Below are 25,877 nucleotides of genomic sequence, written 5' to 3'. Positions count from 1 at the left end.
ACAAAGAGGAGTCTTAACCACTCTCTCTGATCAACCAGCTGTCTTCGATGATTACTTACTAATTTTATAAGATTAGTTTGAAAAATGTAAGTGTGTCCACACTTTTAATAATTGAATGACTAAGTCCAGTTAATTAAAGGCTTTTAATATGTACTATACGAGTGTCTTTGAGTAATTCATCTTTTCAATTTGGTATTTACTTCAATTTTCCAGAGTGTATGTGAAGAGGAAAGTGCAGCGTGGTCGGCTTCTGTGGTTTTCCAACGGATTGTATACATCAGCATAATTCAACGTTAAAAACTCATGAAGTCCAACCCAAATGATTGTGCTCTAATATACCATAATTTTTAACTACAATACATTTGAAAAATGACCGATAATTTCCCGCGTTTAAAGTCGGACTTATTTTGCAATGACGTTATTACATTCGTCTTGACCCCGCCCACTAAAATTTTACCCGCGTTCTACAACTTGGGAGCTGAAGTATATGTGCGTCATGGTGATTGACAGCCCAACGCACCAGATGCACCAATCATTAAATCTCAGTCAGAAGCCCTAGCCACTCAGCGGTGCAGAGACACAGCGTCACGAACCAATCACGGTTCTCCGTTCATTCCGCCCGGTGTCAGAGGTCGCTTCCTCTGCCGGCTTTCATTCGCTCGTCTCTCTTTCTGAGTCCAGCAGCGATGGCGGAGCAGCAGCAGTTCTACCTCTTACTGAGCAACCTGATGAGCCCTGACAACACCGTCAGGAAGCAATCTGAGGTATGAAAGTCGACTCTGGACCGCTTTGTGTTGATGTATGACGGGGAATCTAACCTACTTGTCTCTTGCTTGGCTCGCAGTTTTAGCGCGGGCCGCTCAGCCTCGCTCTGGCCCAGCACATGTGTGAAGCGCGCGCTGCTGTTATGCAGCTTCGAATCTTTTCAAAGAGTCGATTCCGGAAACTAATTATTCTATTCTTTGAGTCCGCATGCCGAGTTGTTCGTTTGGATCTTTAATTTTATGAAATGTATATGATAAATATATTACTACTTTTTTGTTTGCTTTATTTACTTGTGATTAAATTGTTTTACAGTTGGATAAAATGATTCTCATTTGATTCCGATATATTGGTTCGATTTGAATAAGATTTAATTGAGATTGTAACTAGGGAGTTACAAATATTAACCAAATTGTTACCGGTTTACTAATATTACGATGTTTAGAAGTCTCCCCACACTTCACTCTACACGAAAGTGATTAACAAGGACTGAATTCGGAAAAGCGTACAGTCATATCTAATCTTAATTTGTCATATGCAGATTTTGCAGATGTAACAAACACAAAAACATTTGAATTTAGAAGTCAGCCAAACCCTCAGTTCGACCGAATCACTTTAACGAATCGACTCAAACGAACGATTCATTTGTGAGTCGGATACTGTCGTGTTGCGTATCAACGTGGCCTAACATTACAAACATGGCGTTATATACGGTTTTGTGTTTCATCTCGGATATATAAACACCTTATCCATTTTCTTTTTAGCTTAATCTTGAATGTCTGCTCTACGTTACTGTTTTTGCGTCATGATTCGAGCCGCGGTTGCGGTGACGCTGTTAACCGGGCGCCGGTGTTGCTCAGATCGGCTTGAGCTACTTAAACGGGTCGTTAAATCGACCTTTCACTTCTCCAAAGGGTTTTGTATGTCAACGAGTCACATTTGCGTCTTATTTTTCGAGAGATGCTAGTCAAAGTGACGAACGCTGACCGCACAAACAAAATTACAGTCTATTTGTACGTCGTATGGTTTGTACTTGATTTGAACTCCCCTCGACAAGCAACGCGATAATCAAACTACATTTCTTAGAATAATGAATATTTGAAAACTCCTAATCGTCGCTATTGTGAAGAGTCTTGTATTTCACTCCTTAAACCGTAACTTTACACCCTTCTTCACGCGATGAGATGAGCTGATCACAAACGATGCCCATTCATACTGTCATGTCATGGAAACACTTTGGATTTGGGTCAGGGATATGCTTTCAAAATGTTTCTCTACGCACTTATAAACTCATTTTCGCGTGGATGATCGCCAGGGCCCCAGATTTCGCGGGAAATTCAACCCCCCACCCCTCCACCCCAAACTGGGATCTCTTTGGCACGTGTTCAGACTAGTCTTTTGTTATCTGTGGGGAGATCAGACCTGAGCTCATGTGGATCAGGACGGGTCATTGGGTCTTATCGCTCATCTCTGCCGTCGGTCAGCACTTTCCTTTAGCAAAGACAATACATGACCAGCCTGCCGCTAATGCTCAGCGGAAACTGACTCAGACCCTCACGCGTGATCAGGGCCAAATGGCCCCCAGAAATCAGCTGTGATGTCACTCTTATGTCTGACAGTCCTATTACATTATTGCAATTAAGTTTCCAAAAGCTTTGATGTGAACACCCGAGTAAAGGTGTGTGTGATGTCCTTGTTTTGATTACACATTCCCATTGCACCATTCATCCCAGAAAAGCTACATTTGTCACTTGTAAACTGACTCCAATATTCTGTTGACTCATGCAAAATGAACATCCTAAAGAGGCTAAGTTGGTCTCGTTCCACCTCCTGTGTGAACAGAGTGAATTTATTTTATTGCTTTTCAAGCTGCAATAATTTCTGATTAAAACATTTCTGTATTGTACAGGGTTTCTGCAGGTTTCAACTCAACAAATTAAGACCTTAACCTCTTAACAATGACATGTCCCCTCAGTGGGACGCCTATGTTTACTTCACTATATTACAATTAAATCCTAATCTAATCACGACACTATATATTGTTGGAAAGGTTCCTAAATGGACGTGCACGTGTTCATGAGACCATAGGGTGTCCCATTCGCCATTTTGGCATTCAAAAGGGTGCTCTTGAGCACCCAGTGCGGCCGTTATGTGTCCTCGATCAGCACTTCTGGGGGCGAGCACCACAGCAGACTTCTACCCGACAGTCAAAGTGGCATTGCGTCACAAAAGTGTGGACTCAGAGGAAGACTGTGAGGGTTAAGGGTGCCATTTGGGACAGTGCCTTAAATAGTTGAGAGAGAACGTGTGTTGTGTAACAGTATATTGGCTCCATGGAAACTCCTAAAGAAACTGCTGCCCAGTATTCATGCTGCTGTCTGTCATGTTAATCAAGGAACAAAAGACAAAGAAAATCACTTACTATGAAAGTCATATGGAATTCAGTCAAGAGCAGTATGAAAAAAAAAATGCTATTGAAATCAATGGCTACTGGCAACTATTTAGTTACCAGCATTCTTCAAAATATCTCCTTTTGTTTTCAACAGAAGACAGACACTCATACAGGTTTGGAAATGAGTAAATGTCAATAAAAATTGGGAGTAAACACTGATATCTTGTTCCTTTTAGTTTATTTTGTATTATTCTTTACTTGGTCTTAAAAGGTCTTACAACCATGTATATGTATAAACTGTGATGCCACTCATTAACTTCATCTTTTGCCCTTGTAGGAAGCGTATGACACCATCCCAGGTCAGACGAAGATCACCTTTTTACTACAGGCCATCCGCGATGCATCCGCTGCCGAGGAGGTATGAGAGTCTGTTTACTGTCATCGGCACTGTAATATTTATTCCAGGCATCCATTTAGAGATGCATAGTCTTAAAACGGTATGAATGGCAGAAAGGGCTTTGTTTACACACTCCATTATGCCTCATTTCTGCTCTCTCAGGGTCTGATGGTGTGCCATTTGTCTTGTGGTGTTCAAGATGTTATTAGTAGTTAAGTAGCAATGTTGTGCTGACCGAGAGTGGGCAAGGTTAAATGGAAACTGGCGTTGTTCAGACTGGACATATGTTTATGTTAGGGTTCAATTTGGTTTCTGGAACAACCGATCGCTCGATGAGACCAGCAACTTTTTCAGACTACCCTGCACTGGTCCAAAGCTTGTTATAGTTGAAGTTTTGGGCTTACAAGAACACACTTAACCATCGGTAAACCTCTTTTAGATAGCTGTGTTAGCTATTGTTCCAGAATTTGTAGTTGATTTGTGGTTGGGCTGCACGTTCAATCATTGAAACAAATTACAGGCTTGGATTTAATCAAATATTCACAGCGTGTTTCTGAGTGAAGTGTGCCACTAAAGAAATTAGATCAGCCACAATATTATTTGTACATCTGTTCTGTAAAATTTCTTTTTTTAAGTGCAATTAAAATGAATATATATAAACTTGCCCTCTATTTACTTACTGCTAATTTTCTTTAAAAACATAAACTAACAGTAGGTTCTCTAATATTTTTGTATCTGTTTTTCTGTATTATAAAATTAATAAAAGCAAAAAAAACAGGCCTCTAACACTAGCTTGCTCTTTTCTTTTCCTATTATCCGTTTTCCTTATGATAAAAAAACCTTGCTATGTGTACTGCATTAAGCTAACAGACATGTTATAGCACTTGCATATTGCTCTTATTGATTTAGCTTCCATTGTTCTCATTTGTTATTTGCTTTAGATAAAAGAATCTGCTAAAAGTCTTGTTAAATGTTTGTTTAGCATTTGTTTTTTTTAAATCAAAATGAATCTACATTTTTAGTATTTGTATTCTAAACATGTAAATATTTTATAGGATGTTGACTGTGGTTACAATGCTTGCCCACTGCCCCCACCATCTTTTTACTTTTTTTTTTGTAATTAGTTTGGTTAGAGAACAGACACTAGAATTAAAAACTTTAAAACTGAATGCGGATGCTTAATGCAGCGTGCCTAAAATCAGTCGCATCACAGTTCAGCAGCAGGAGTCAGATTTCTTTTATCACGAGGAGAGTGAATCGAGCTGATGGACCAGAAGAGTGAGGTGAGACTGACAAGACCATGGATATGAAGGGCCCTATGAAATCAGTTTTGTCAAAATTCAGTTTTTTTTTTTTTTCTGTTTACATTTTTTCTGGGTTCTGTTTTTTTTCCATTTGAATTTCTCAACTAATTTTTAAGTTTGTGTTATTCATCAAGCATATCTAATTAATTAAAATCATAAAGTATACATTTTCGTACTTTAGTTAGTTTGTAATGTTTGAGCATAAGATCTGCAAAGTTACAGAGCTCAAAGTCCAATTCAAAAGGAGATATTTTATTTAACAATAATCACCTTTTCAAAAAACTACAACAAACAACTTGTTTGGACCATTTTGCACGTTTTCCAGGATTTGTGATTTCTCAAACTTGATAAGTGGGACGAGATCTGGTTAAGTTGCATTAGACACTGCGATAACACTCGTTGCTTTCTCTGAGACACTCTAGTCACAAGTTTCCCAAGGCAGACTAACTTGGTTACAAATTTTAATTACACAAAAATTTTATTTTGATGTAATTTACACTGAAACTTGCAGGCAGCTATAGCAAAGGACATGACATTTTCGACCAGGTGTTGAGTGCTGCCAATCACAACACACACTGGCCCAGCTAACCAATCACAGCACACTTCATATTTCAGAAAGCGGGCCCTCATTTGATGCAGGATCTATTCCAGCAGTTCATGCCAGACTGGGGAGAGCGAGGTGTTGTAATGTGAAAAATGTTTTAACAATCTAGTATGAGAGCATGTTCTAGCACACCCCCAAAACAAAATCAAGACTTTGTAAAAGAGCCTAATAGGACCCCCTTAATTTCATTTGTTTTAATTGAGCAAACTTAATTTTTTGGCAATCAAAGGGGATTTCCTATTAAAATTAAAACATGGAGAAAATTTTGTGATTTTTCTGTAGAAATAGGCCTAATGTTTGTTTCATTTCAGTAGTAGGCTGTGTACATTCTACTGAAATGGGCACGATGTCTTCAAATCAAACCAGACTTTTGACGGGTTGCCTTTAATACATTTACAGTTCTGTGTATGTGATATGCTGATTTTACTCGAATCAAATGGTTAAATGCTCATGAAGTGACTCTCCGAGCAGTTCTTAAGTCCTCATTTAGTGAGACGACAGACGATGAAATCCTTCAGTGTGTAGTAAATGAAACCACGCATCTGCGCCATTCATTAACCGAGACCTACAGAACATGCCGGATTCATTTAAATTTTTGCGGCTTAATATTTACAGATACTAGTCCATATCGTGATTTGATTTAAGTGTTATGATCTACCTTTACTCAAATGTTATTCCGTGACATTTCGCGTTAAACTGTCAGTTCTGTTTTTATGACTGGATTATGCGATTCTGTTCATGTTTTCCGCTATGCTGAAATCTGGTTGGAATGGCAATATAATCCACTTGTCTTGATGCTGGTAAAATTTAGTTTTGAAATGCAACTGGCCTGTTTGAGAAAATTTTGGATTTTTAGAAGTGTTTTGCTGTATCAAAGATGATCGTAAGTTTTTTTTTTTTTAAATATATATTTCTTTAGTTCCACCGTGTATGCAAATTTTTGTTTTACGCATTTAAACTTTGTGTATCTTACAAGCTATTTAAAAATGAAGTGAGTAAAAGCGGGAAACCCCCAATGAACCTCCCGTTGTGAAATGTGATAAATTACTAGATCATAATTTATAGGATGGCATAATGGAATTTTTGTTGTTGTTGTTGTAAAATATCTCCCAAGATGCTCTCTAGAGGCTTATTGTTGACAGTCTCCACCTGGACAGGAACTGCAGTCATTAGTCAGCCCTGTAGTTGTAAACTTCCCTTTAGCGGTTCATCTACTTGTTTTCCTTAAACTTTAAGTCCCACATTTCAAATTGGCTTTATATACAAAGCACATATTTGGAAAAATGGTGTCCAACTCTTAAATGTTTCTCCACAGGTTAAGCAGATGGCAGCTGTGCTGTTGCGGCGCCTGCTCTCCTCATCTTTTGAGGAGGTCTATCCCAGCCTGACCATCGACTTGCAGACGGCCATCAAGACAGAGCTGCTCGCTGGAATCCAGTCTGAAGGCTCCGCCAACATCCGCAAGAAGGTCTGCGATATTGCTGCAGAGCTCACTCGCAATCTTATCGGTCAGTCAACTCTTGGTTAACACATTTCGGTTCAGACACTGTGTTCAGAGTCGATGTGAACTAATGCCTTGTGTTTTTGTTCCAAGATGATGACGGAAATAATCAGTGGCCAGAGATCCTCAAGTTCCTGTTTGATTCGGTCAACTCTCAGGACGTCAACCTCCGAGAATCGGCACTGCACATTTTCTGGTCCGTGAACTTTACATTTAAGCAACTGCAATTTCAGTTGCTTCCTAAAAACTGATTCAGGACAAGTTTGTTGTAAAAGTACATTCTGAATTCTGTTTCTGACCTGTTTCATCACAGGAACTTCCCAGGTATCTTTGGCAATCAGCAGCAGCATTATCTGGAAGTGATCAAGCGTATGCTGGTTCAGTGTATGCAGGATCAGGAAAACCCACAGGTCAGTGTCTTAAAGGTGTAGTACACCCAAAAATAATCACCCTCCAGTGAGGAGAGATTTTGAAGAATGTTTGTAACCAAACAGTTGACAGTAGCCATTGACTTCCATAGTATGGGGGGGGGGGTGTAACAAGGAAGTTAATGGCTGCAGTTTGGCTACCAACATTCCTTATTTATTTTGACCATCAGAAGAAAAAACTGAGGTCTTAAGGGGGTGGTTGTGTAAGGACTTCAAAAACATCTGGTAGGGATTACAACAAGCTGCTTTGAGTTTTTGATATCTATCTCAATACATATGTATATGTTGACTAAAACATGTCTTGAGTATGTAAAAGGTGCACTAAGTGAATTGTCAAATGATGTTGACATTTAAAATCACCAAAACAGACACGCCCACACCCCAGCAGGTGTACGCCTATATTTTGATAACTCCGCCCCACACGTACACTTATTTCTCTCCACCGCTGGAAAGCTGTACTGTTATTTACGCGGGTCTTTCCTCTTGCCTGATCATAAACCTTCTTTTTAATGTTTTGTTCCTCCAACAATTTCCTCTTTCAATTTGTATATTTTTATTAATCTCTCACTATCTATAGTCGATCTGCTAATATCGGTCCTGTGCACTCTCCTCCTCTCTTTCATTACTAGACACAGCCCTTAATGCTGATTGTCAGCGTGTGTTTTGGGACTCGGCCCGACACAGTGATCAAAAGCATTTTTCAAGTATTGCTTAGTGTACATTTAAACTTGCAGTTAAATATTGCACCTATCAATTTTTTGTAACTAAATTGCTTTTTTTTTTTTTTCCCAGATTCGAACCCTGGCTGCACGTGCAGCTTCATCCTTTATCCTGTCCAATGAGGGCAACACAGCCTTGCTGAAACACTTCTCAGATCTTCTTCCTGGCATCCTACAGGTGAAGAACGCCCAACCACACCTTTACTCCGTAACCTGCACATCTGCCATTCAGTCACTTGATGTTTTATGATTAAAGTGTGCTCACTAGTCCCCCCTCTGTGGTGGTGCTTTGAAATGTGCCTTTTCACCAAGTTCACACTGAAGAACCATAGGGGCAGAGGATGGCATGCATATTAACTCTGTCTCCAATCAGGCGGTAAATGAGTCCTGTTACCGTGGTGATGACTCGGTGCTGAAGTCATTGGTGGAGATTGCAGACACGGCCCCCAAATACTTGAGACCAAACCTGGAAGCCACTCTCCAACTGAGCCTGAAGGTGAGCCAACATATAAAACGGTTACGCTTTCTCGAGCAGTAGTGGGGAATATTTTATTATGTGAAGAAAGAGGGGCATTCAATGTGCATGCTTCGGCTGGGTTTGTTTAATTTCATATAATTTTTTCCAATATATGAAAAAAATAGATATGAAGAAAAAAAAGTGCAATTATGTGCCTGGTGGTTCCTTGAGGCAGCTTGTCTGTGCTGATTCTTGAGGTTTTATCTGACAGGCACAAATTGATTTCTGCAATTCAATGCTTGGAAGTTGCCATTCCTGTGCACCTTCCACAGCCCGGTCGCAGAAACATGTTATGGGCATGTCATAATGATCTTAAGACTAAAACCATGTCCTGCTTTAGTGTAAATGATACACAGACTCATTTAAACCATGTGATATTTCATCAATTGTCAAATGCAGAATCATGATCATTATGCTCCATTTACATTGTTTTTTTCCTCTTCAGTTGTGCGCAGACACCAATCTTACGAACATGCAACGGCAGCTGGCTCTGGAAGTCATCGTCACACTGTCTGAAACTGCTGCTGCCATGCTGAGAAAACACACCAACATTGTTGCTCAGAGTGGTACGCTTCATATGTTACAAAGCTAATTACCAGAGGCAAAGCTAATGAAAGTGAAATGTGTCTTTCTTAAAGCATGTTGAACTTTACAACTTGATGCATTTTTGTTTTGCTTCAGTGTTTCGTCAAGTAAAAAATGACTTTCAACAGCAATGAAAATGAAGTCGGGTTGATAGCGATGCTAATTACTTGCAGTTGTGTAGTGCTTAACCATTGAATGCCAAATGGCCAGCTGCTGTGAGGTTTAATAATTTGGCATGTAAATGTGTTCAGTACCTCAGATGTTGAGCATGATGGTGGATCTGGAGGAGGATGAGGAGTGGGCCATGGCTGATGAACTAGAAGATGATGATTTTGATAGGTGAGTTTAATATTTGCATAAGAGGTATAATCAGTCATTTTCAGGGGAGGAGCAGTCAATGTGTGCTCATACAAAATTGACCATTCAGTTTTTTTTCTTCAGGGCTGGTTAACTGACATGCTGGTAATTTCCCATCTCTAAAAGTAAAAAATGTTCCGAGGGTCTTTAAGTCTTAATTTGCTCTTCCTCAAATTAAATCTGAGCTAAGTCTTAGATTTTGAAAGTCATGATGTTAAATGTTGCATGAACTGCAAAAATGAATATCCCGCATTTTATTTTTGTCTTGGTTTCTAATACAATTATCTAAACTTCCTATAAAGATGTACGTGAGGTTCAAAATAAGATATGAAGTCTTGTTTTCGTTTTTTTTTTTTTTAATGGAAAAGTAAAACCTTAAAACTGACTGATTTACTTCCTCTTCAAAGGGATATTTGTGTTTTATTTTTGTTTACAACATTTATAATTTGTGCAGCGTTTACATGTTTATTAATGCATAAAATTAAAATGTTTATAGTACAAGTTTATTTCAAAATGCACCTATATTTTTAGCATTTTGTTTTTCAGTTCAATTACACATTCTCCCTATACATTACATCATTGAGGATTTCTTTTAATAAAAGTCTAAGTCTTGTTCTCGTGAACCCGAATATTGCATTATTTAACAAGGTATCGCATTTTTCTTCAATATCACACAGCCCTACTTATAAACTATAATAGTATCCAAATGTATCTTAAAATAAAACGTGATGGAAGTTGTATTTTCATACAATTCAACTTGTGTAGACTTGTTTAGATTATAAAAACCTGCTGTAATGGAGTGTGGCATTATTGCTTTGAAATGCCTGTCAGTAATGCTTCACGGTTTCTGATAATCGATCATTTAAAAGTGTGATCCGACTCGTTCTGGCCTCTGCTTCTGTTCAGTAATGCTGTTGCTGGTGAAAGCGCTCTGGATAGGATTGCATGTGGTCTCGGAGGAAAGATTGTCCTTCCCATGATCAAGCAGCACATCATGCAGATGTTGCAGAACCGTGAGTAGATGCAGCAGGATTTGTTTTCGTGATTTTTTTCGTTTTATAAAAAAAAAAAATTGTTTAAATGTATTTCTCTTTTCTTCGCAGCTGATTGGAAGTATAGGCACGCTGGTCTGATGGCGCTCTCTGCTATTGGCGAGGGCTGTCATCAACAGATGGAGGCCATTCTGAATGAGATCGTCAGCTTCGTTTTGCTCTTCTGTCAGGATCCGGTAAGAGAGCCCATAAATAACAGCACTTCAACTTTATGTGTTTTGATTATAGTATAGACTCTAAACTGAGCCTCATGCTAAACCCCTTCAGCACCCCCGGGTTCGTTACGCCGCCTGTAATGCTATTGGACAGATGGCCACAGACTTCGCCCCTACCTTCCAGAAAAAATTCCACGACAAGGTATTACTTGGTATTCCTTTATCTTTCTACAAATGCAGTTATTTACCATTGTTCATAAAATCCATAGCAGTGCACTTCAGAAGTCTTCTAAAGTAGTTGGATCATTTTAACAGAAGAAAGGAAGAGTTTTTCACAAGTCTATCATCTGTAAGTCACTTTGGATAAAAGCGTCTGCTAAATGAATGAATAAGTGTAAATCTAATATCTTGTGTATTGCGTTATGGGTCAAATGTGACCGTTTCAGTGCTATATTTAGAGGTGCACATAATTTTTTCAGCCTGGCTCTCATAAGAGAACCTGGAGATTTGGTTTGGTCCTCACACTGCATATAGCGTGACCCTTTAAATATAACTAGTCCTAGTATTAAATACAAATACATTTATTTTATAGTAAACTTAAAAAAAAATATAATGCTAATTTACTATTATCTTTGTTTGCCTCTTTAAGAAGAATCGCTTTATGTATTCCCCAATTTTAAGTCGCTTTGGATAAAAGAGTCTAAAAAAATAAATAAAAGCGTTTTCATCGTATTCAAACTTAAAATCAGCAGGCTTTTATTTTGGCAGGTTGCCGGAAAGTAAGTATACACGCTTCTGGATTTATCTCCGCTGCTGATTAAAGAGCGTCAGTGGATGAATGTCACAGTTTTGCATTGTGCTTTGAAAACAAACCCTTCTTTTTAATGCATAGCCTAAATTTATGCTTTCAGGTTGAAAATAAAACTTATAAGTACAGTTTGTGATCTAAAATGGTGATTGTGTATTAAGCTGTCAACCATTTCGTTACGCAAATGCGCTGTCAGAACATTTATATAACGCATTTTTCTTATTTTGGGCACGCCTGCGGACCACTTATGTACACCGCTGGCTATATCTATTTACTTATGACTATACTGCTAATAATAATAATAATAATCGAGGAACTGAAAGAGAATAACAGGGTCGGATTGAGTGTGTGGCATGGAAAGGTCTTCAAATATCTGAATGAGCCAGTCATAGACAAGGAAGCCAGTCTATCTTGAAGTTTAAAGAGCCTGATCATTTTTAAGTGTTTGTGGAAACTATCCTTTTAAAGCTTTTGGATTTTTCTTTTTGTATCTCGCCAGTCATTCGTTTTTTTTCTTCTGTAGGTGATCTCTGCGCTCTTGCAGACCATGGAGGATCAGACAAACCCTCGCGTCCAGGCCCACGCAGCAGCCGCCCTCATTAACTTCACTGAGGACTGTCCCAAAACCCTGCTCATCCCCTATTTGGACAGTCTTGTCCAGCACCTGCATGTCATCATGGTCGCCAAACTCCAGGAGGTGTGTGCTCCCTCCTGTCGCTTTCATTTGATTTGTTGGATTGGTTAAAGGGAGTGTTTGCAAAGTGTTTGTTTTGTGGGAACCGCAGTTTCTTCATGTGTTTTCTCTTCTGTTAGGTGCACAAAACTAACGCGGTGAGATTTTAGTTTGATCTGTATTCGAGTCCGTTCAACTTCAATTCAGGAATGAATGCAGTTTCATTTAAGATTGCTGAATTGAAATTTAACTGACCCTTAATTCAGATGTTAGGAGGTGTTGTGGAATTGTGTGGTTGATCTGAAAGTGTGAAGACTTCTCTGCATGCAGTGTTTGACACTTGGTTTGTTCTGGGTGTGGTTTATGGTGGCGAGTTAATAGTTTAATGTTGGGTTTTATTCTTCAGCTGATCCAGAAAGGCACCAAACTGGTGCTCGAGCAGGTCGTGACGTCCATCGCCTCGGTGGCTGACACTGCAGAGGAGAAGTTTGTGCCCTATTACGATCTGTTCATGCCCTCCCTCAAACACATTGTAGAGAACGCTGTTCAGAAGGAGCTTCGCCTGCTGCGAGGAAAGACCATTGAGTGCATCAGCCTGATCGGCCTGGCTGTGGGCAAAGACAAGGTGCGCTTTTTCAATTTTTTATTTTAGTCAGTTTTTAATGTTCTTTAATTTAATTTTCTTGTAAATTAAGGAGTTTTTTAAGTAAAAAAAAGTATGTGTGACTATGTATATATTTGTTTTTAGAAATTGACCAATAATTGGATTTAGCGATTATTTATTAGGGGTGGGAATCACCAGAGACCACACGATACAGTATCACATTATCAAGATACTAGTCACAAAACAATATTATTGTAATTTTAAATATTGCAATATTCTGTGACGTATTGCAAGTTATTACCTTTTTCCAACTCCAAATTATCCCCAAAGGGCAACTTTTTTCCAACTGGCAACATCTGTTTTAACTTGGAAAGATTTCTCCATTTGTTCTCCCTTCAGTTTTATTACTGCAGTGCAAAATAAGATTGTCAAGCAGACAAACTGACCAACATTTGTGAAAGCCTGTCAAAAACATTGTATGCACCTGGCAAACTCGATTATTTGAAAAAAAAAAAAAAAACTCACCAGAAAAAGTACTCAACACCGCCATCTAGAGGACTGTAAAGAAATTAATTTTACTATTCTACCAAATAAAATTGTTCTGCTTAACCACTTATTTTTATTTAAAAGGATAAATTGAGTAAAATTTATTTATTTTACAGTGAACTTGGTAATAATAGAAAATGCTGCATAATTACATGCAACTAACCCTAAACCAAATTCCAATCCTCTAGTAAGTACGTTAATTAATATTACTCCGTATTTAAATGTATAATTACACTAGTAAGGGTAAGTGAATGCTTCCCATTTAGTCCTGTGCTTATGCTAACTACATTCTTTTGAATGGAAAGTCACCAGTGTGGTCGCTTTTGAACAAGAAGTTTGTTTTTGTAGAAACTAGTTCTGCCAAAATTGGCATGCTAACACAGGCAAATCTTTTTTTTATTTTTTTAATGCACATTACAAATATAACCCTTGACGCAGGGGTGGAGCTAGTGTTGGCCACCCTGGACACACAGCTGCTGTTTTTTTTTATTTTATTTTTTACAAGAATTGTTTTAGATGCAGAACGTCTTTTATGATCACAATAAATGTGGAACTTCTCCGACACGCACCTCAACTTCCCCTCAGAGTCAGGCGTGAGTCAAATGAGTACAGAAATGGTACACGAGGGCGCTTCTGCAGAACAATAGTGAACTTGTCAGCTGTTGAACTGTGCTCGTAGTACATGCTCTTCAGATGCGGCGACACGTGCTGTAGCCTGTATCATTTCATATCAAAGAGCGAAAGAAACTAGTTCTGTCGTCAGTTAAGTCATGAAGTTATCAAAAAGGTGATTTAAAGCTGCTTTAAAAATGTGAATGCATGCAAGTATTTGTTAAATGAGTTACCTTTAAGAACATGTCTCTGAAATGCAGTGGTTTCCAAAACTTCTGGAGCAGCCAGCAGGAAGGGGACTCAATTGACTGCACTAGTAAAAACCTGATTTGTTTCCATCTAACCCTTTTACATGATTTCTCTTGTAGTTCATGCCGGATGCTTCAGCTGTGATGCAGCTTCTTCTGAAGACACAGACTGATTTCAATGACCTGGAGGACGATGATCCACAGGTCAGCAAACACCAGCTGAGCATATCATAGCGCCCGAGTTCAAAAGTTGCCTTTCTCTTATTGTGTGTTTGAGCCACTGTCTTGTGCCTTCAGATCTCCTACATGATCTCTGCCTGGGCGCGCATGTGTAAGATCCTGGGGAAGGAGTTTCAGCAGTACCTGCCTGTGGTGATGGGCCCTCTGATGAAGACTGCCTCCATTAAACCTGAAGTGGCCCTTCTTGATAGTGAGAGATCTTTCTACACAAGCTGCGTTTTAGGCAGCAGTCTTCCGGTGCATTAAATGCATGTATTTGTACATAAGAGAAATATTGTGTTTTATTCTGTCTTCCATGGTTTTTGTTGTTTAAATAGAAATATTGGTTTAAATTTACAACTACTTTAAAGGGGTTAGTTCTAAGACTTTCAATGGGGGTAAGTGGGTGTTTGTTAATCGTTCAGAAGATGTGAAATAAAGTTATCTGTAATAAAACTTCCCTCACACTGCTCCGGGGAGTGAATAAAGGGCCCCTTTAGAGAATCCATAAATTTTTGTAAGATAAATATCCATATTTCAAACATTATATGATTTTAGTTTATTTATTTTCTCACTTCTGCTGACTGTTGGGAACCAGCTTCAGCGCTGTATGGTTTGTGACGAGTGCGGAGAGAGAACAGAACTGCTGGTCACGAATTAGAAGCACAAAACGAGGATTTGTAAAGAAAAATGTCTGAGCATTTTCGATTTCCTTTGCTCCTACATTTCCCAGAGACATGCGCATGATGCATACGTCTTCATCTTCCGCTACCCAACAGTCAGCAGAAGTGAGAGTGTATTACGTTTGAAATCTGGATATTTTTCTTACAAAAACTCATGGATTTGCTACAGGGGGACTTTACACTTAAAAGACAATTTTAGAAGTCATATGTTAGACTATAATAGCCTGTTATAATTATTATAATAGACAATAAAAATGTAGTTGTAGTAATTAAATCAGTGGGCTATTTCTATATTTTGTAACTTTTGTTAGTTTTTTCTAGATTTGCACTTAATGTTATTGTAATAGTGTTCGCTTGGTAGCATTTGGCTCTTCTGCACTCATTTGAGTGAGTTTGTGTAACACTTTTTGGTCTGACTCCTACAGCTCAGGACATGGAGAACATGTCCGAAGATGATGGTTGGGAGTTTGTGAATCTTGGAGACCAACAGAGTTTTGGCATCAAGACCGCAGGACTGGAGGAGAAAGCCACAGCGTGCCAGATGCTGGTGAGATGGCAGTCCACCCCAAAGAGCCCTTTTTTTCCCCCAAAGAGCTTGGAAAATTCCAGAACCATCACATTTCCTTATTAAATTTAGATGGGAAAACAATGCATTTAAAATAAATTAATCAGAAATGTATGATGATGAAATGTTTTGTTTGTTGCGGTTCCTCAGGTGTGCTATGCTAAAGAGCTGAAGGAAGGTTTTGTTGAGTACACGGAGCAAGTGGTCAAGCTCATGGTTCCTCTGCTGAAGTTCTACTTCCATGATGATATCCTTCATGAGACCATAATCACTTATCACTTCTGTTCCGTATGATCTTGCTGTGTAATGGACAAAGTGTTAGTTCTATAACTAATGCTGGTACCAGAGTGCAGGACAGGGTTCTCTTTTCTTCTAGTGTACCTTGACGTACTGAAATAAAATGTAAGAACTACATAGGTACTAGGAACTATATTAAAACTAATTAAAGTGACAAACACAAAGTAATTTAAATGCTTTAAAATGTTTGTAATACTTAATCTATATAAAGGAAAAAGTAAAATAAGAACTAGTTAAAAATATAAAAAATAGTAGATCAGTAAAAATGACCTAGATGCATGACATGCTTTCAGACTGTAACCGTTTCAGTTTTTAAAGTCTTAATCAGAAAAGGTTTTTCGCGCACCTGAGACTTTGCTAGGATCCTTAACATGTTTTTCACGTGTGCGTGTGGCGGCGGCTGAGTCGATGCCTCTCCTCCTGGAATGTGCTCGTGTCAGAGGCCCAGAATATCTCACACAGATGTGGCACTTCATGTGTGACGCCCTCATCAAATCCATCGGCACCGAACCCGACTCGGACGTGCTGTCAGAAATCATGCACTCGTTTGCAAAGGTAGTTCACATGTAAACTAGGTCAGTGTTTATTCTGCAGTTCACTGGGGGTTTGTACTGTTAGAGCCGAGAATGCTGTCTGGTCTCCAGTGTTTGTGTGCATTATGATTCAGTGTGATCTCTCTTAGTGCATCGAGCTGATGGGAGATGGATGCCTGAACAACGAGCACTTTGAGGAACTGGGCGGCATTTTGAAAGCAAAACTAGAGGAGCACTTTAAAAACCAGGAGGTCAGACAAGGTGAGTTGCACAGGATTTTTTTTTTATGCTCGGAGGCTGCATTTTCATGATGGAAGATATAGTAAAAACAGAAATAATGTGAAATTGTAATCTAAAACAACTGTTTTCTATGTGAATCAATTTGAATGAGATTTTATTTGTGATCAAGCTGAATTTTCAGCATCATTACTCCAGTCTTCAGTGTCACATGATCCTTCAAAAAGCACTCTAATATACTGATTTGGTTAGTGTTGAAAACGGTTTATTTTTAAGTAATTAAAATGCATATCTAATTAATTTAAATCATGGTACTATAAGTTAATCTATAGTAATTGTGCTCATTCATCGAAGTCACATTTTCTGAAAAAAAAGTTTCCTTGAATGTAGGTTTGAGCACTGTTAATTGGCTAATTAACAAAGGTTGCAAGTGTTCCTGTAGCTCAATTGGTAGAGCATTGCGTAATCAAGCGCAAGTTTGAGGGTTCGATGCCCTGAATGATATTAGCCTGAATGCACTGTAAGTCGCTTTGGATAAAAGCGTCTGCTAAATGCGTAAATGTAATGTAATTAGGTGTCGTCTTTTTTTTTGACATTGTTTTTGTTTCCTGCAGCCAAACGACAAGATGAAGACTATGACGAGCAGGTTGAGGAGACATTACAAGACGAGGTGAGCAGCTCATCTCACGTTTCTTCTAAGTGATTTTTCTGATTTGGATCACTAATCGTGAAGCTCCTTGTGATCTGTTCAGGATGACAACGATGTTTACATCCTGACCAAGGTGTCCGACATCCTGCACTCGATCTTCAGCAGTTACAGAGAGAAGGTTCTTCCGTGGTTCGAGCAGCTGCTGCAGCTATTCGTCAATTTGATCGTAAGTACTTTGATCTGCAGTTAAACTAAGTTTTGAAACTTGTTATAGACTCTTTATCCACGTATTGTTCCTTTTTTAGTGTCCTCACAGACCTTGGGCGGACAGACAATGGGGTTTGTGCATATTTGATGATGTGATCGAACACTGCAGCCCGTCTTCCTTCAAATACGCGGAGTACTTCCTGCGGCCCATGATGCAGTCGCTGTGTGACACCAGCCCGGAGGTGCGTCAGGCGGCTGCTTATGGCATTGGGGTCATGGCTCAGTTTGGAGGAGAAAACTACAGGCCTGCTTTCACAGGTTGGACATCCTTTAATACTTGCAACCTTTGTTATTGGACATAATCCCAATATGATTAATATAATATATATAAATATAATTTCATTAATTAACAGCTATATTTTTTCGAAAATCCATATTCAAATCAAAATAGCTGACTTTCTGTTGGTCATACAGTAGCTAAAGACTGTAAATTAGAAAGTTTTCCAGCTTGATGAGTACAATATATGTACAAAGTTTGGTGACTGTAACTAAAACTAACCCCCTAAGTTTTGTCAAAAGGTGGCGCTATAGATTTCCTCTTCTGTGCCCTTTTATGAGCTTTTGCCAGTGTCTTTCTATCATTAATACTGATGTGTGTTGAGTTTCAATAAATTCTAAGCATGCTTTCTGCCTCAATCACCAGAAAAGAATAGTTTAATGTTGCCATGGCAACAATATTTTAGATATCAGTATCTAAATGTCATGTTTTTTTTATTAATGTAAATTATAGCTTCTGTCCTTTTTTAAAGTGATTTTATGCCATTACTGCTTTATTCAGAAACACAAGTGTCTTAATGTTATCTGTGGATGTCCTACAGCACCCCTTAAGTTAATAAAAAGCTTTACAGGGAGGCTGTTGCTGTTGGTGAATCTAATCACCATTCAGGCAAAAGTTTGCTTCAAGAATAGGTTTGTCCGACTTGAAGCGACGCTGCACAGACCGATCGGTGTATGACATCAAATAACTGAATTAAGCTCTTGCTGTACTTGGTCAAACACCACATCGCTTCAGGCAAACACAACTGACCAAGCTACTGACATGATCATAATGCCAGCGCAACTTGAGGACATGCAGGTTATTTATATAATCTGTAAATTAGATCCACATAATTTCTCATATCAGGCCAATATTAACATTAAGCCTTTATTGGCTGATTCTGATAATATCGAGCATCACTATTTTTAGTAATCAAAAACATTTTGAATTTATTCATCATACTTGTAAAATCAATTTTAGAGCCCTTTTTATTACTTTTTTTCGGTTATGGGTTTGGTTTATGGTTGAATTTACATTTTAGTAAGCGAAAAGCATGTCTAAGTGAAATCATGAAAGCGGTTTATGAAATGTATTTAACATCAATTTAAGTTTTTATAATTTTGTTACTTTATAATTTTATGGTTTAATACAAATTAGCAAGTTATGGTAATAAAAGGCATGGAACATGAACAGTTTTTCATCTTCAAATAATCAAATGAACTTTTAAAAATTCTTTATGTAAAACATGCAGACTTCATATTTCAGTTGCAGACTTTAACTTTTTGTTCATCCCAAATTTGTGCACATGTTATTCTGCAGTATACATTACATGCATGTTGTGATTTTGTTTTCCAGAGGCTGTCCCTCTGCTTGTTGGAGTGATCCAGTCTCCAGATGCCAGAGCTAAAGAAAATGTCAATGCCACGGAGAACTGCATCTCTGCTGTGGCCAAAGTCATGAAGTACCGCCCAGAGTGCGTCAACGTCAATGAGATCCTCCCTCATTGGCTGTCCTGGCTGCCACTCAATGAGGATAAAGAGGAAGCGGTCCACACGTTCAACTATCTCTGTGACCTCATTGAGAGGTGAATGTCTGTTAGCTGATGTGAACTCTGGGAGTTTTGAATGCAGCTTTGTGATTTGACTTTGTCCATTTCTTTTCGCAGTAACAATCCCATTGTTCTTGGACCTGACAATACGAATCTTCCCAAGATTTTCATTATAATCGCTGACGGTGTTGCGAATGAATCGATTAAAGGTGAAGATGGCTGCAGCAAACGAATGGCCAACGTTATTCGTCAAGTACAAGTAGGTTTCATGTCATTTAATATGAACAAACTTCTTCATTACATGCTGGCAAACTAACACCAGTAAAAAAAATAATGCTTTATACCTAGAAAAGCTTTGTTTTTGTTTTGTTTTTTATCCAGGTGAATATCAGTGTTTATCTTATGTTGCCACTTATAGATCGTTAAAAATTGGCCTTTTTTTTTTTTTTTTTTTTTACTATTGTATGCATTATTTTAAATGTTTTTTTATTTGTGTTTCAGTATAAATTAAATATAAAAGGGCTAATTTATCCATGTTACGTAGCCTTAGCATTTAAAAAGTTTTTACATGTAGATACATATATTTAATGCCTATTAATATCAAATTGTTTAAAGATATCAAAATACTATTTTATATATATATATATATATATATATATATATATATATATATATATATATATATATATATTGACTGTCTTAAAATATTCAAATTTGTAAATTGAGATGTTATTGCAAAATGTATTTCTCGACTATAAAATGTATTTTCAGTATATCTAATGATGGTTCATAGATTTCTGGTTCATCTGTGTGAAAAGTAGCCCTTTTTCGCTTCTAGGTTGACCCAAGTAGTATTTGCATGGTATTTTCATGTCAAATGTGTGACTGTGCCCCGTTTTTTTCAGGTTTCTGGAGGACTCTGGACGCAGTGTGTTTCAGCGCTCAACGAGACTCAGCAGAAGGCCATCCAGGACCTCCTGAACACGGCTTGAGTGAACGAGCGAAGCCTTAACCCTATGAAAAAGCCCATCTATTGAGGATTAATAAACTTTACACCTGGAATTCCACATCTAGATTTTCGGCCCTTTCCATTTTGAGTAAAGAACCACCATGTGACTTGAGTTTGTGTTGGGCCTCTGAGCCGTCTGGACCTGATCTCTCGAAGTCTTCAACAACAGCAGGGCCAAGCGTCCAGCGACTACATGCGTGTTTGTGTGTCTCCCCTCAGAACGGGCCAATGGCTTCAGAAACCCTCATCTTGAGTGGACGTGGGGGGTGGGCTAGGGGTATGAAATGAAACTAACCGTCATCCATCATAGATCTTTAAGAATTTCTGCAGTAGAAATTGTGCTTTTCTCCCTTATAAGATCAGTTCTAGTTGTTTTGTCAACTTGTGTGTCTGTGGATCCTTGCTGAAGCTGATTTAGGGGTCGGTCCGACTCTCTTTTCACCGATGGATTGGACTGAACGGACTCGGACTTGGTTGAGCTTGATTGAAAGAGCGATGATGCAGCAGTCATAGTGTTGACTTTTTGTTTGGGTTTTCTTAGGTTTTTGTTTTCTCTTCAATGCTGGTCCAGATCGCTGGCGGCGATGTTTGGGAAAAACGGGCAACGGTTTGCTCCATCTTCGCTGATATGTGTGTTATGGCTAATATTGTCTGTCATTGGCTCATTTAATCCATTTAATGAAATAAACAACATAGGAAAACCAGGACTCTGGGTTCAGGGCTTCTGATATTATGAAGGAAATGCACAAATGTGAAGCCAGTTGGCTTATGGGTTGTCACATGTCCATGGAACATTTGTATATGCAATCTATCCTGGTTAATCATTTTACAACATTTTCAGTATTAAAGCTGTAAGAGATGCTGAACTTTGTGTCAGTTTTATTGCGATCTACATTCTCTCAATATGTGAAACTCGAATCCAGTTAACTTAAATTCAATACAAATAAAAGCATAGGTTACATTATTTTGATCTTATTAACTAACCCCCCCCCCCCCCCCCCCCCCTTTAGTTTACCGTAGGTTTTCTTACTTGAATGCTTTTTAACTCGTTAACAAGATACAATGCTTATAAGGTGGAAACTACCATTACGGCAGCTTTTCATGTGGTATTTTATTGTGGATTTACAGCTGTAACAAGATAAAGTGATTAGAAGGTTATAGTAAAAGACTTGCTGTATCTCTGAAATGTACTTGTCAAAACGAAAGTGCATATAAACATGGTTTCCGCAGATCTTATTTCAAGTTTTATCAAGTTAAAGCTTTAGTTTTAAGTATTAAATCTTAAATCCAAATCATGGCAGTTATATCACCACACACACACATGGAAATCTTCTGTATTTTTGTTTTGTATTGCAGTATAAAAAAAGACAGGTCGTTTTGCTACTCAAGTAAATATATCTTGGTTTAAGAATATTTGCATTGGAAAACGACAAAAATAGAGGAAGATCATCAATTTTTGCAGCATATTTAGAAGGTACAGTTATTTTTATATATATATATATATATATATATATATATATATATATATATATATATATATATATATATATAATGGTGATCTGCTGGAAGTTGTATTTTCAGACTTTGAAGCTTTGCTAACACATGTACGTTTAGAGACCATATTGTGTTCCATTCAGTTTATTCCTTGAAATTGTCTTTACTTTGTCTTGAAAAGTTTTAAATTCACCTTCAGAAACCCTGAATATCAATGAGACATAAATTACATTTTTACTTGGTGACAGTGTTTAAATGTGTTCTGTTCGAAAGGAACCTGCAATAAAGTTCTAAATGATCTATTAGCTCTCTTAAAACACCTTATGTTATAGTAATTAAATCAGTCCTGAGCTAGATCAAGCTTTAATCTATGCCAACCAAACTAGCACTAATAATTTGCTTAATGTCAAATTAATCATTTATTTTTGCATTCACTTAGTAATAAAAAGATTCGACCGTAAGCTATTAATCGCAGCTTGGTGGCGCTGTTGCTCATCACATGTCTTTATAAGATTGGATAAATACACTGAAAGAGGACCCTGGAAGATTTTATTTGAATGTGATGTCCTACAGTCATTGGGATGTATAAATGTATTGGTTTTATCATGGTAAATCGATCCTTTATACGTTATTTTATCCAGTGGCCTCATTTGCAAATATTGGCCAAGCCTTGCAAAACGTACGGCAGTACAAAGGAACATAATGGTGTCAGATGGTAATAATGTGGCACACTCCAAAGCTCTTCCAAGAACACATGATGCCCTGAAACATGGTATATTTTTGTACTTTGGTGGAAGAGATTCCAGGAGGCTGCTTCAGGATTTGTTGAGCCGGTGAAGTTTGAATCCACCACCAGATGTCGCTGCTCTCATCACAGCTTTTCTGAGGCTGTAGTGCGGGTGCTGGAGGCTGGAGGCGGTGTTTTATTGTATGAAATCAGTTTGGGATTCGTCCGTCGGCGTCGTTCAGTCATGGCGTCCGGGAAGACGGTGGATTGAAGCGCTCCCCGCGAATAACCACCGACAAACCGACTCATCGCGACTTTAACCGCTGCATCGCGCTTTGTTTTCGCGAGATATCATTTAACAACACAGTTGCGGAGCTACCCAGTCACAAGGAGTTTTAATTCAGCAGTAAAGGTAAGAATCTGGGTTGTTTTATTGGCTCGCGCAATAAACCGGCAGCGAATGAGAGTTACTATTAATCGCGCGATCGCTAGACACGCTGATCAATTGTAGGGGTTTCCATGGTTACGTGATTGAATCTCTCGAGCCGACGCTGCTGCCACGCGTCATTTCCCATGTTTCCACCCCTCACATCTAAACATCCAAACGTACATTAACGCTTTTCTGCACAACTCTTCTGTACTTTTACATTTAACACAAATACTGTGGTAATAGCACGTTTTGTTGGATCCTGCAGAAGTGGCGCGAGAGCAGCATGTTACAGTGATGGGGGTTTATTTAAATGGCACCCCAAGGTACTTCGAAGAATGCTTTGGCTTATGTCCAAAAACATAGTAAACCTTGTTGTAATTGTGGCACCTTAGTAATATAGTGGTTTTTAATGCTTATTTTCTTGAAAATACCTTACACTACCATGGTATTTTACTATGGTGTTACCACAGGACAGTTGTGTAAGGGTCACATTGCTTTTCCTTCAGCCTGCTTTTAACTAATGCAATGCAGCATATTGATGTATTTATCAGGTGCCAGAACTAGATGAAGCACCAACATTGACCTTTTTTCTTAATTGCATTAATTTTCACGTGATGCTGTATTTACAGTGGGTGTGCAGGACATTATGGACTTTCCCTGTCACATGAATTCTTGATTCAGCTAACACACACACACACAACACAGTCAATGCAGCTTAACCTACTAACATCTGAACCTCAGGGATTACTCGACTAACCTACATCCGCTGGCCCACTGTAAGCACAGATTTCCACTCTTTTAGCAGACTGACCACGGTAATCACCATTTCTGCTAAAATATCCTGACAAAATATCCTGTTTTTGCTTCATATTTTCCATCTTCAGATTTGTAAACCGTGTTTAATGCCGTCATTAAATTAAAGACATTGTTATTTATAAAAATTACCGTCTCCTCCAAAATTAGTAAAAAGCCTTCAGAATATTTGACATGTTAAATTATTTTGATTAATTTATATATATATATATATATATATGTATGTGTGTGTGTGTGTGTGTGTATATGTTATTCTATTTTTATGATAATAATAGTATTTAATATATTTACTATATTATTCAATAGTTCAGTGGTGGCTTGTACCAGTAGAAACAATAAATGTAGCTAGTAAATATATAAATATTTTCTAAATATATTGGTTAATATTTTGGCAGAATCTCCATCAGTGAACTTGATAACTAAACCCAATGACTTAAACGTGATGGTACTTCCGGGGTTTTGATTGGTTTTTAGTATGTTTCCCAGAGTATTGTGGGTGATTTGGTTAGTCAAACATTTTAATACGTTTTATTCGCATTTGAGGAATAACTCTGAAGTCTATACTTAGTGTTTAATACTTCTATTTAGCGTGCTGATCACAGCACTAATTTACAGTATTGATTGTTCTTGCAAACACTAGAATTTAGATATTATGATGAGTGTTGTAATTGTTGGGTTTAATGTTTACAAAGCAAGTCATGTCCTGCAAGTACGCTTTGTTGCGTTTCCTTCCCATCAACCTCTGGGCCTGGGATGTTGATCCATGCGTTCAGGTGTGTACTTTGAGTCTGCCTCGCTCTGGGATCACAGAGGAAACCGGTTTCATGCCGTGCGTGCGCCTCAAGGAACTCTGGGAACTTTCAGGCAAACAAGTTGAAATGGAGGGGGGGGGGGGGGGGTGTTTGAATAAGATGGAAAAAGAAAGATGTTCGCATGAGTGTTTAAATAAAGTAACACTTTGGGAAGGCATAAAACTGCCCCGTTTTACCATTCATGTCCTTAGAAATGAGCCTCTCTTGGCTTCTCATTGACTAGTGATTTTGCTCCAGAAGTACTTCCTGTTTCTTCACTCAGATGAGTTGTTTATCCTTGCGTGACCTTCCTTCATTGTTCCCAGGCTTCCTACTTTGTGAAACGTTCCAGTTTGTGGCCTGTTTGCAGAGGTTTCCCTTTTACTTGTTTGTCAGCATTCACTGTGAGGGCTTTGCATGAAACTAATTAATATTAGGGCTTATTTGTTCCTTGATATTTATTTCCCCGCATTTTTACAGTGTTAGAACTAATCGCACGTCAGAGGTTTCAGATCATCAGGGTTCAGAGTCATTGCTGTTTCACTGGATTTTTGTTGTGTAGATGTTAGGGCTATCACGTTTAAGAAATTTGAAAAAATAGTTAAAATAGTCACGGTTATTATGTTATTGTCTGTTTTAGGGCTTTGGCGATTGAAGATTATGCCAATTATCACGATTAATTGTCTATTTTTAATGGCTTTCATTATATAATTGTGATTAATTTAATGGTTCAGTAAATAATTATAATTTTATCATTGAATCTTTTTTGAGTTATTATTTTGCAGTGTAAGATTATAGAGTATTCCAAATTTGAAGAATCGGCCAATACTGATCCAACACCTGCGCTATTTTTACGCTATTTTTCTACACCACTACAGAATATCAATACTGTGTTTGTGGAACTAGTGGTCACTCTTTTTTTTTTTTTTTTTTTTTTACCCTTTGTTAAACGCAATTCACTAAATACTTCCTCATTACAGAGAAAAACTACATTTGAATAGAAATGAAATTAAACTAGCTGACTGTATAATTTAGCAGCAAAAACAATATCCTGAAAATAAAACCTCTGGTGCACATTGTACAAAGTCGGTAAC

At 38.1% G+C, this 25,877-nt stretch overlaps 2 protein-coding genes and 1 non-coding gene across 5 annotated transcripts in view; all 3 read left to right on the top strand.

The window, feature by feature from the left end:
• The first annotated feature begins 599 nt into the window (after positions 1 to 599).
• On the top strand, positions 600 to 21,394 carry LOC128010394 (importin-5). Its single transcript, XM_052593017.1, has 26 exons — positions 600 to 764; positions 3,492 to 3,572; positions 6,775 to 6,967; positions 7,054 to 7,156; positions 7,274 to 7,370; positions 8,181 to 8,285; positions 8,481 to 8,603; positions 9,070 to 9,190; positions 9,461 to 9,548; positions 10,473 to 10,579; positions 10,670 to 10,794; positions 10,886 to 10,975; positions 12,105 to 12,278; positions 12,661 to 12,879; positions 14,385 to 14,468; positions 14,562 to 14,694; positions 15,592 to 15,713; positions 15,882 to 15,978; positions 16,411 to 16,583; positions 16,711 to 16,822; positions 17,413 to 17,468; positions 17,551 to 17,673; positions 17,753 to 17,972; positions 19,327 to 19,555; positions 19,637 to 19,778; positions 20,425 to 21,394. The coding sequence occupies exons 1-26, from the start codon at positions 687 to 689 to the stop codon at positions 20,509 to 20,511; spliced, it is 3,282 nt and encodes a 1,093-aa protein (XP_052448977.1). The 5' UTR covers positions 600 to 686; the 3' UTR covers positions 20,512 to 21,394.
• LOC128021312 (small nucleolar RNA SNORA84) lies at positions 8,778 to 8,915 on the top strand. The gene has a single exon (XR_008185524.1). It is a non-coding gene; the product is annotated as a small nucleolar RNA SNORA84 (small nucleolar RNA).
• A 1,537-nt stretch (positions 21,395 to 22,931) lies between the features above and the next one.
• The window catches only part of LOC128010551 (FERM, ARHGEF and pleckstrin domain-containing protein 1-like), a 93,337-nt gene continuing 90,391 nt past the window's right edge, over positions 22,932 to 25,877 (top strand). For 2 of the 3 annotated variants that reach the window (XM_052593034.1, XM_052593028.1), the window contains exon 1: positions 22,957 to 23,161. The gene's annotated coding sequence lies outside the window, so the exon portion shown is untranslated. Of the gene's footprint in view, positions 23,162 to 25,877 lie in introns of all 3 variants that reach the window. The other variant, XM_052593041.1, reaches the window with a different exon arrangement.

Source organism: Carassius gibelio, chromosome A1, assembly GCF_023724105.1.
Source record: "Carassius gibelio isolate Cgi1373 ecotype wild population from Czech Republic chromosome A1, carGib1.2-hapl.c, whole genome shotgun sequence".
Lineage (NCBI taxonomy): Eukaryota > Metazoa > Chordata > Actinopteri > Cypriniformes > Cyprinidae > Carassius > Carassius gibelio.
This window is presented reverse-complemented; position numbering and strand designations above follow the sequence as displayed.

What these genes read in the sequence shown, in the direction of transcription:
- LOC128010394 (XM_052593017.1), top strand. Translation starts at nt 687, where the DNA reads ATGGCGGAGCAGCAGCAGTTCTACCTCTTACTGAGCAACCTGATGAGC. An exon ending in CATGCAGATGTTGCAGAACC is followed by an intron (nt 10,580 to 10,669) that starts GTGAGTAGATGC and finishes TTTTCTTCGCAG; the next exon opens with CTGATTGGAAGTATAGGCAC. An exon ending in TGAAGTGGCCCTTCTTGATA is followed by an intron (nt 14,695 to 15,591) that starts GTGAGAGATCTT and finishes TGACTCCTACAG; the next exon opens with CTCAGGACATGGAGAACATG.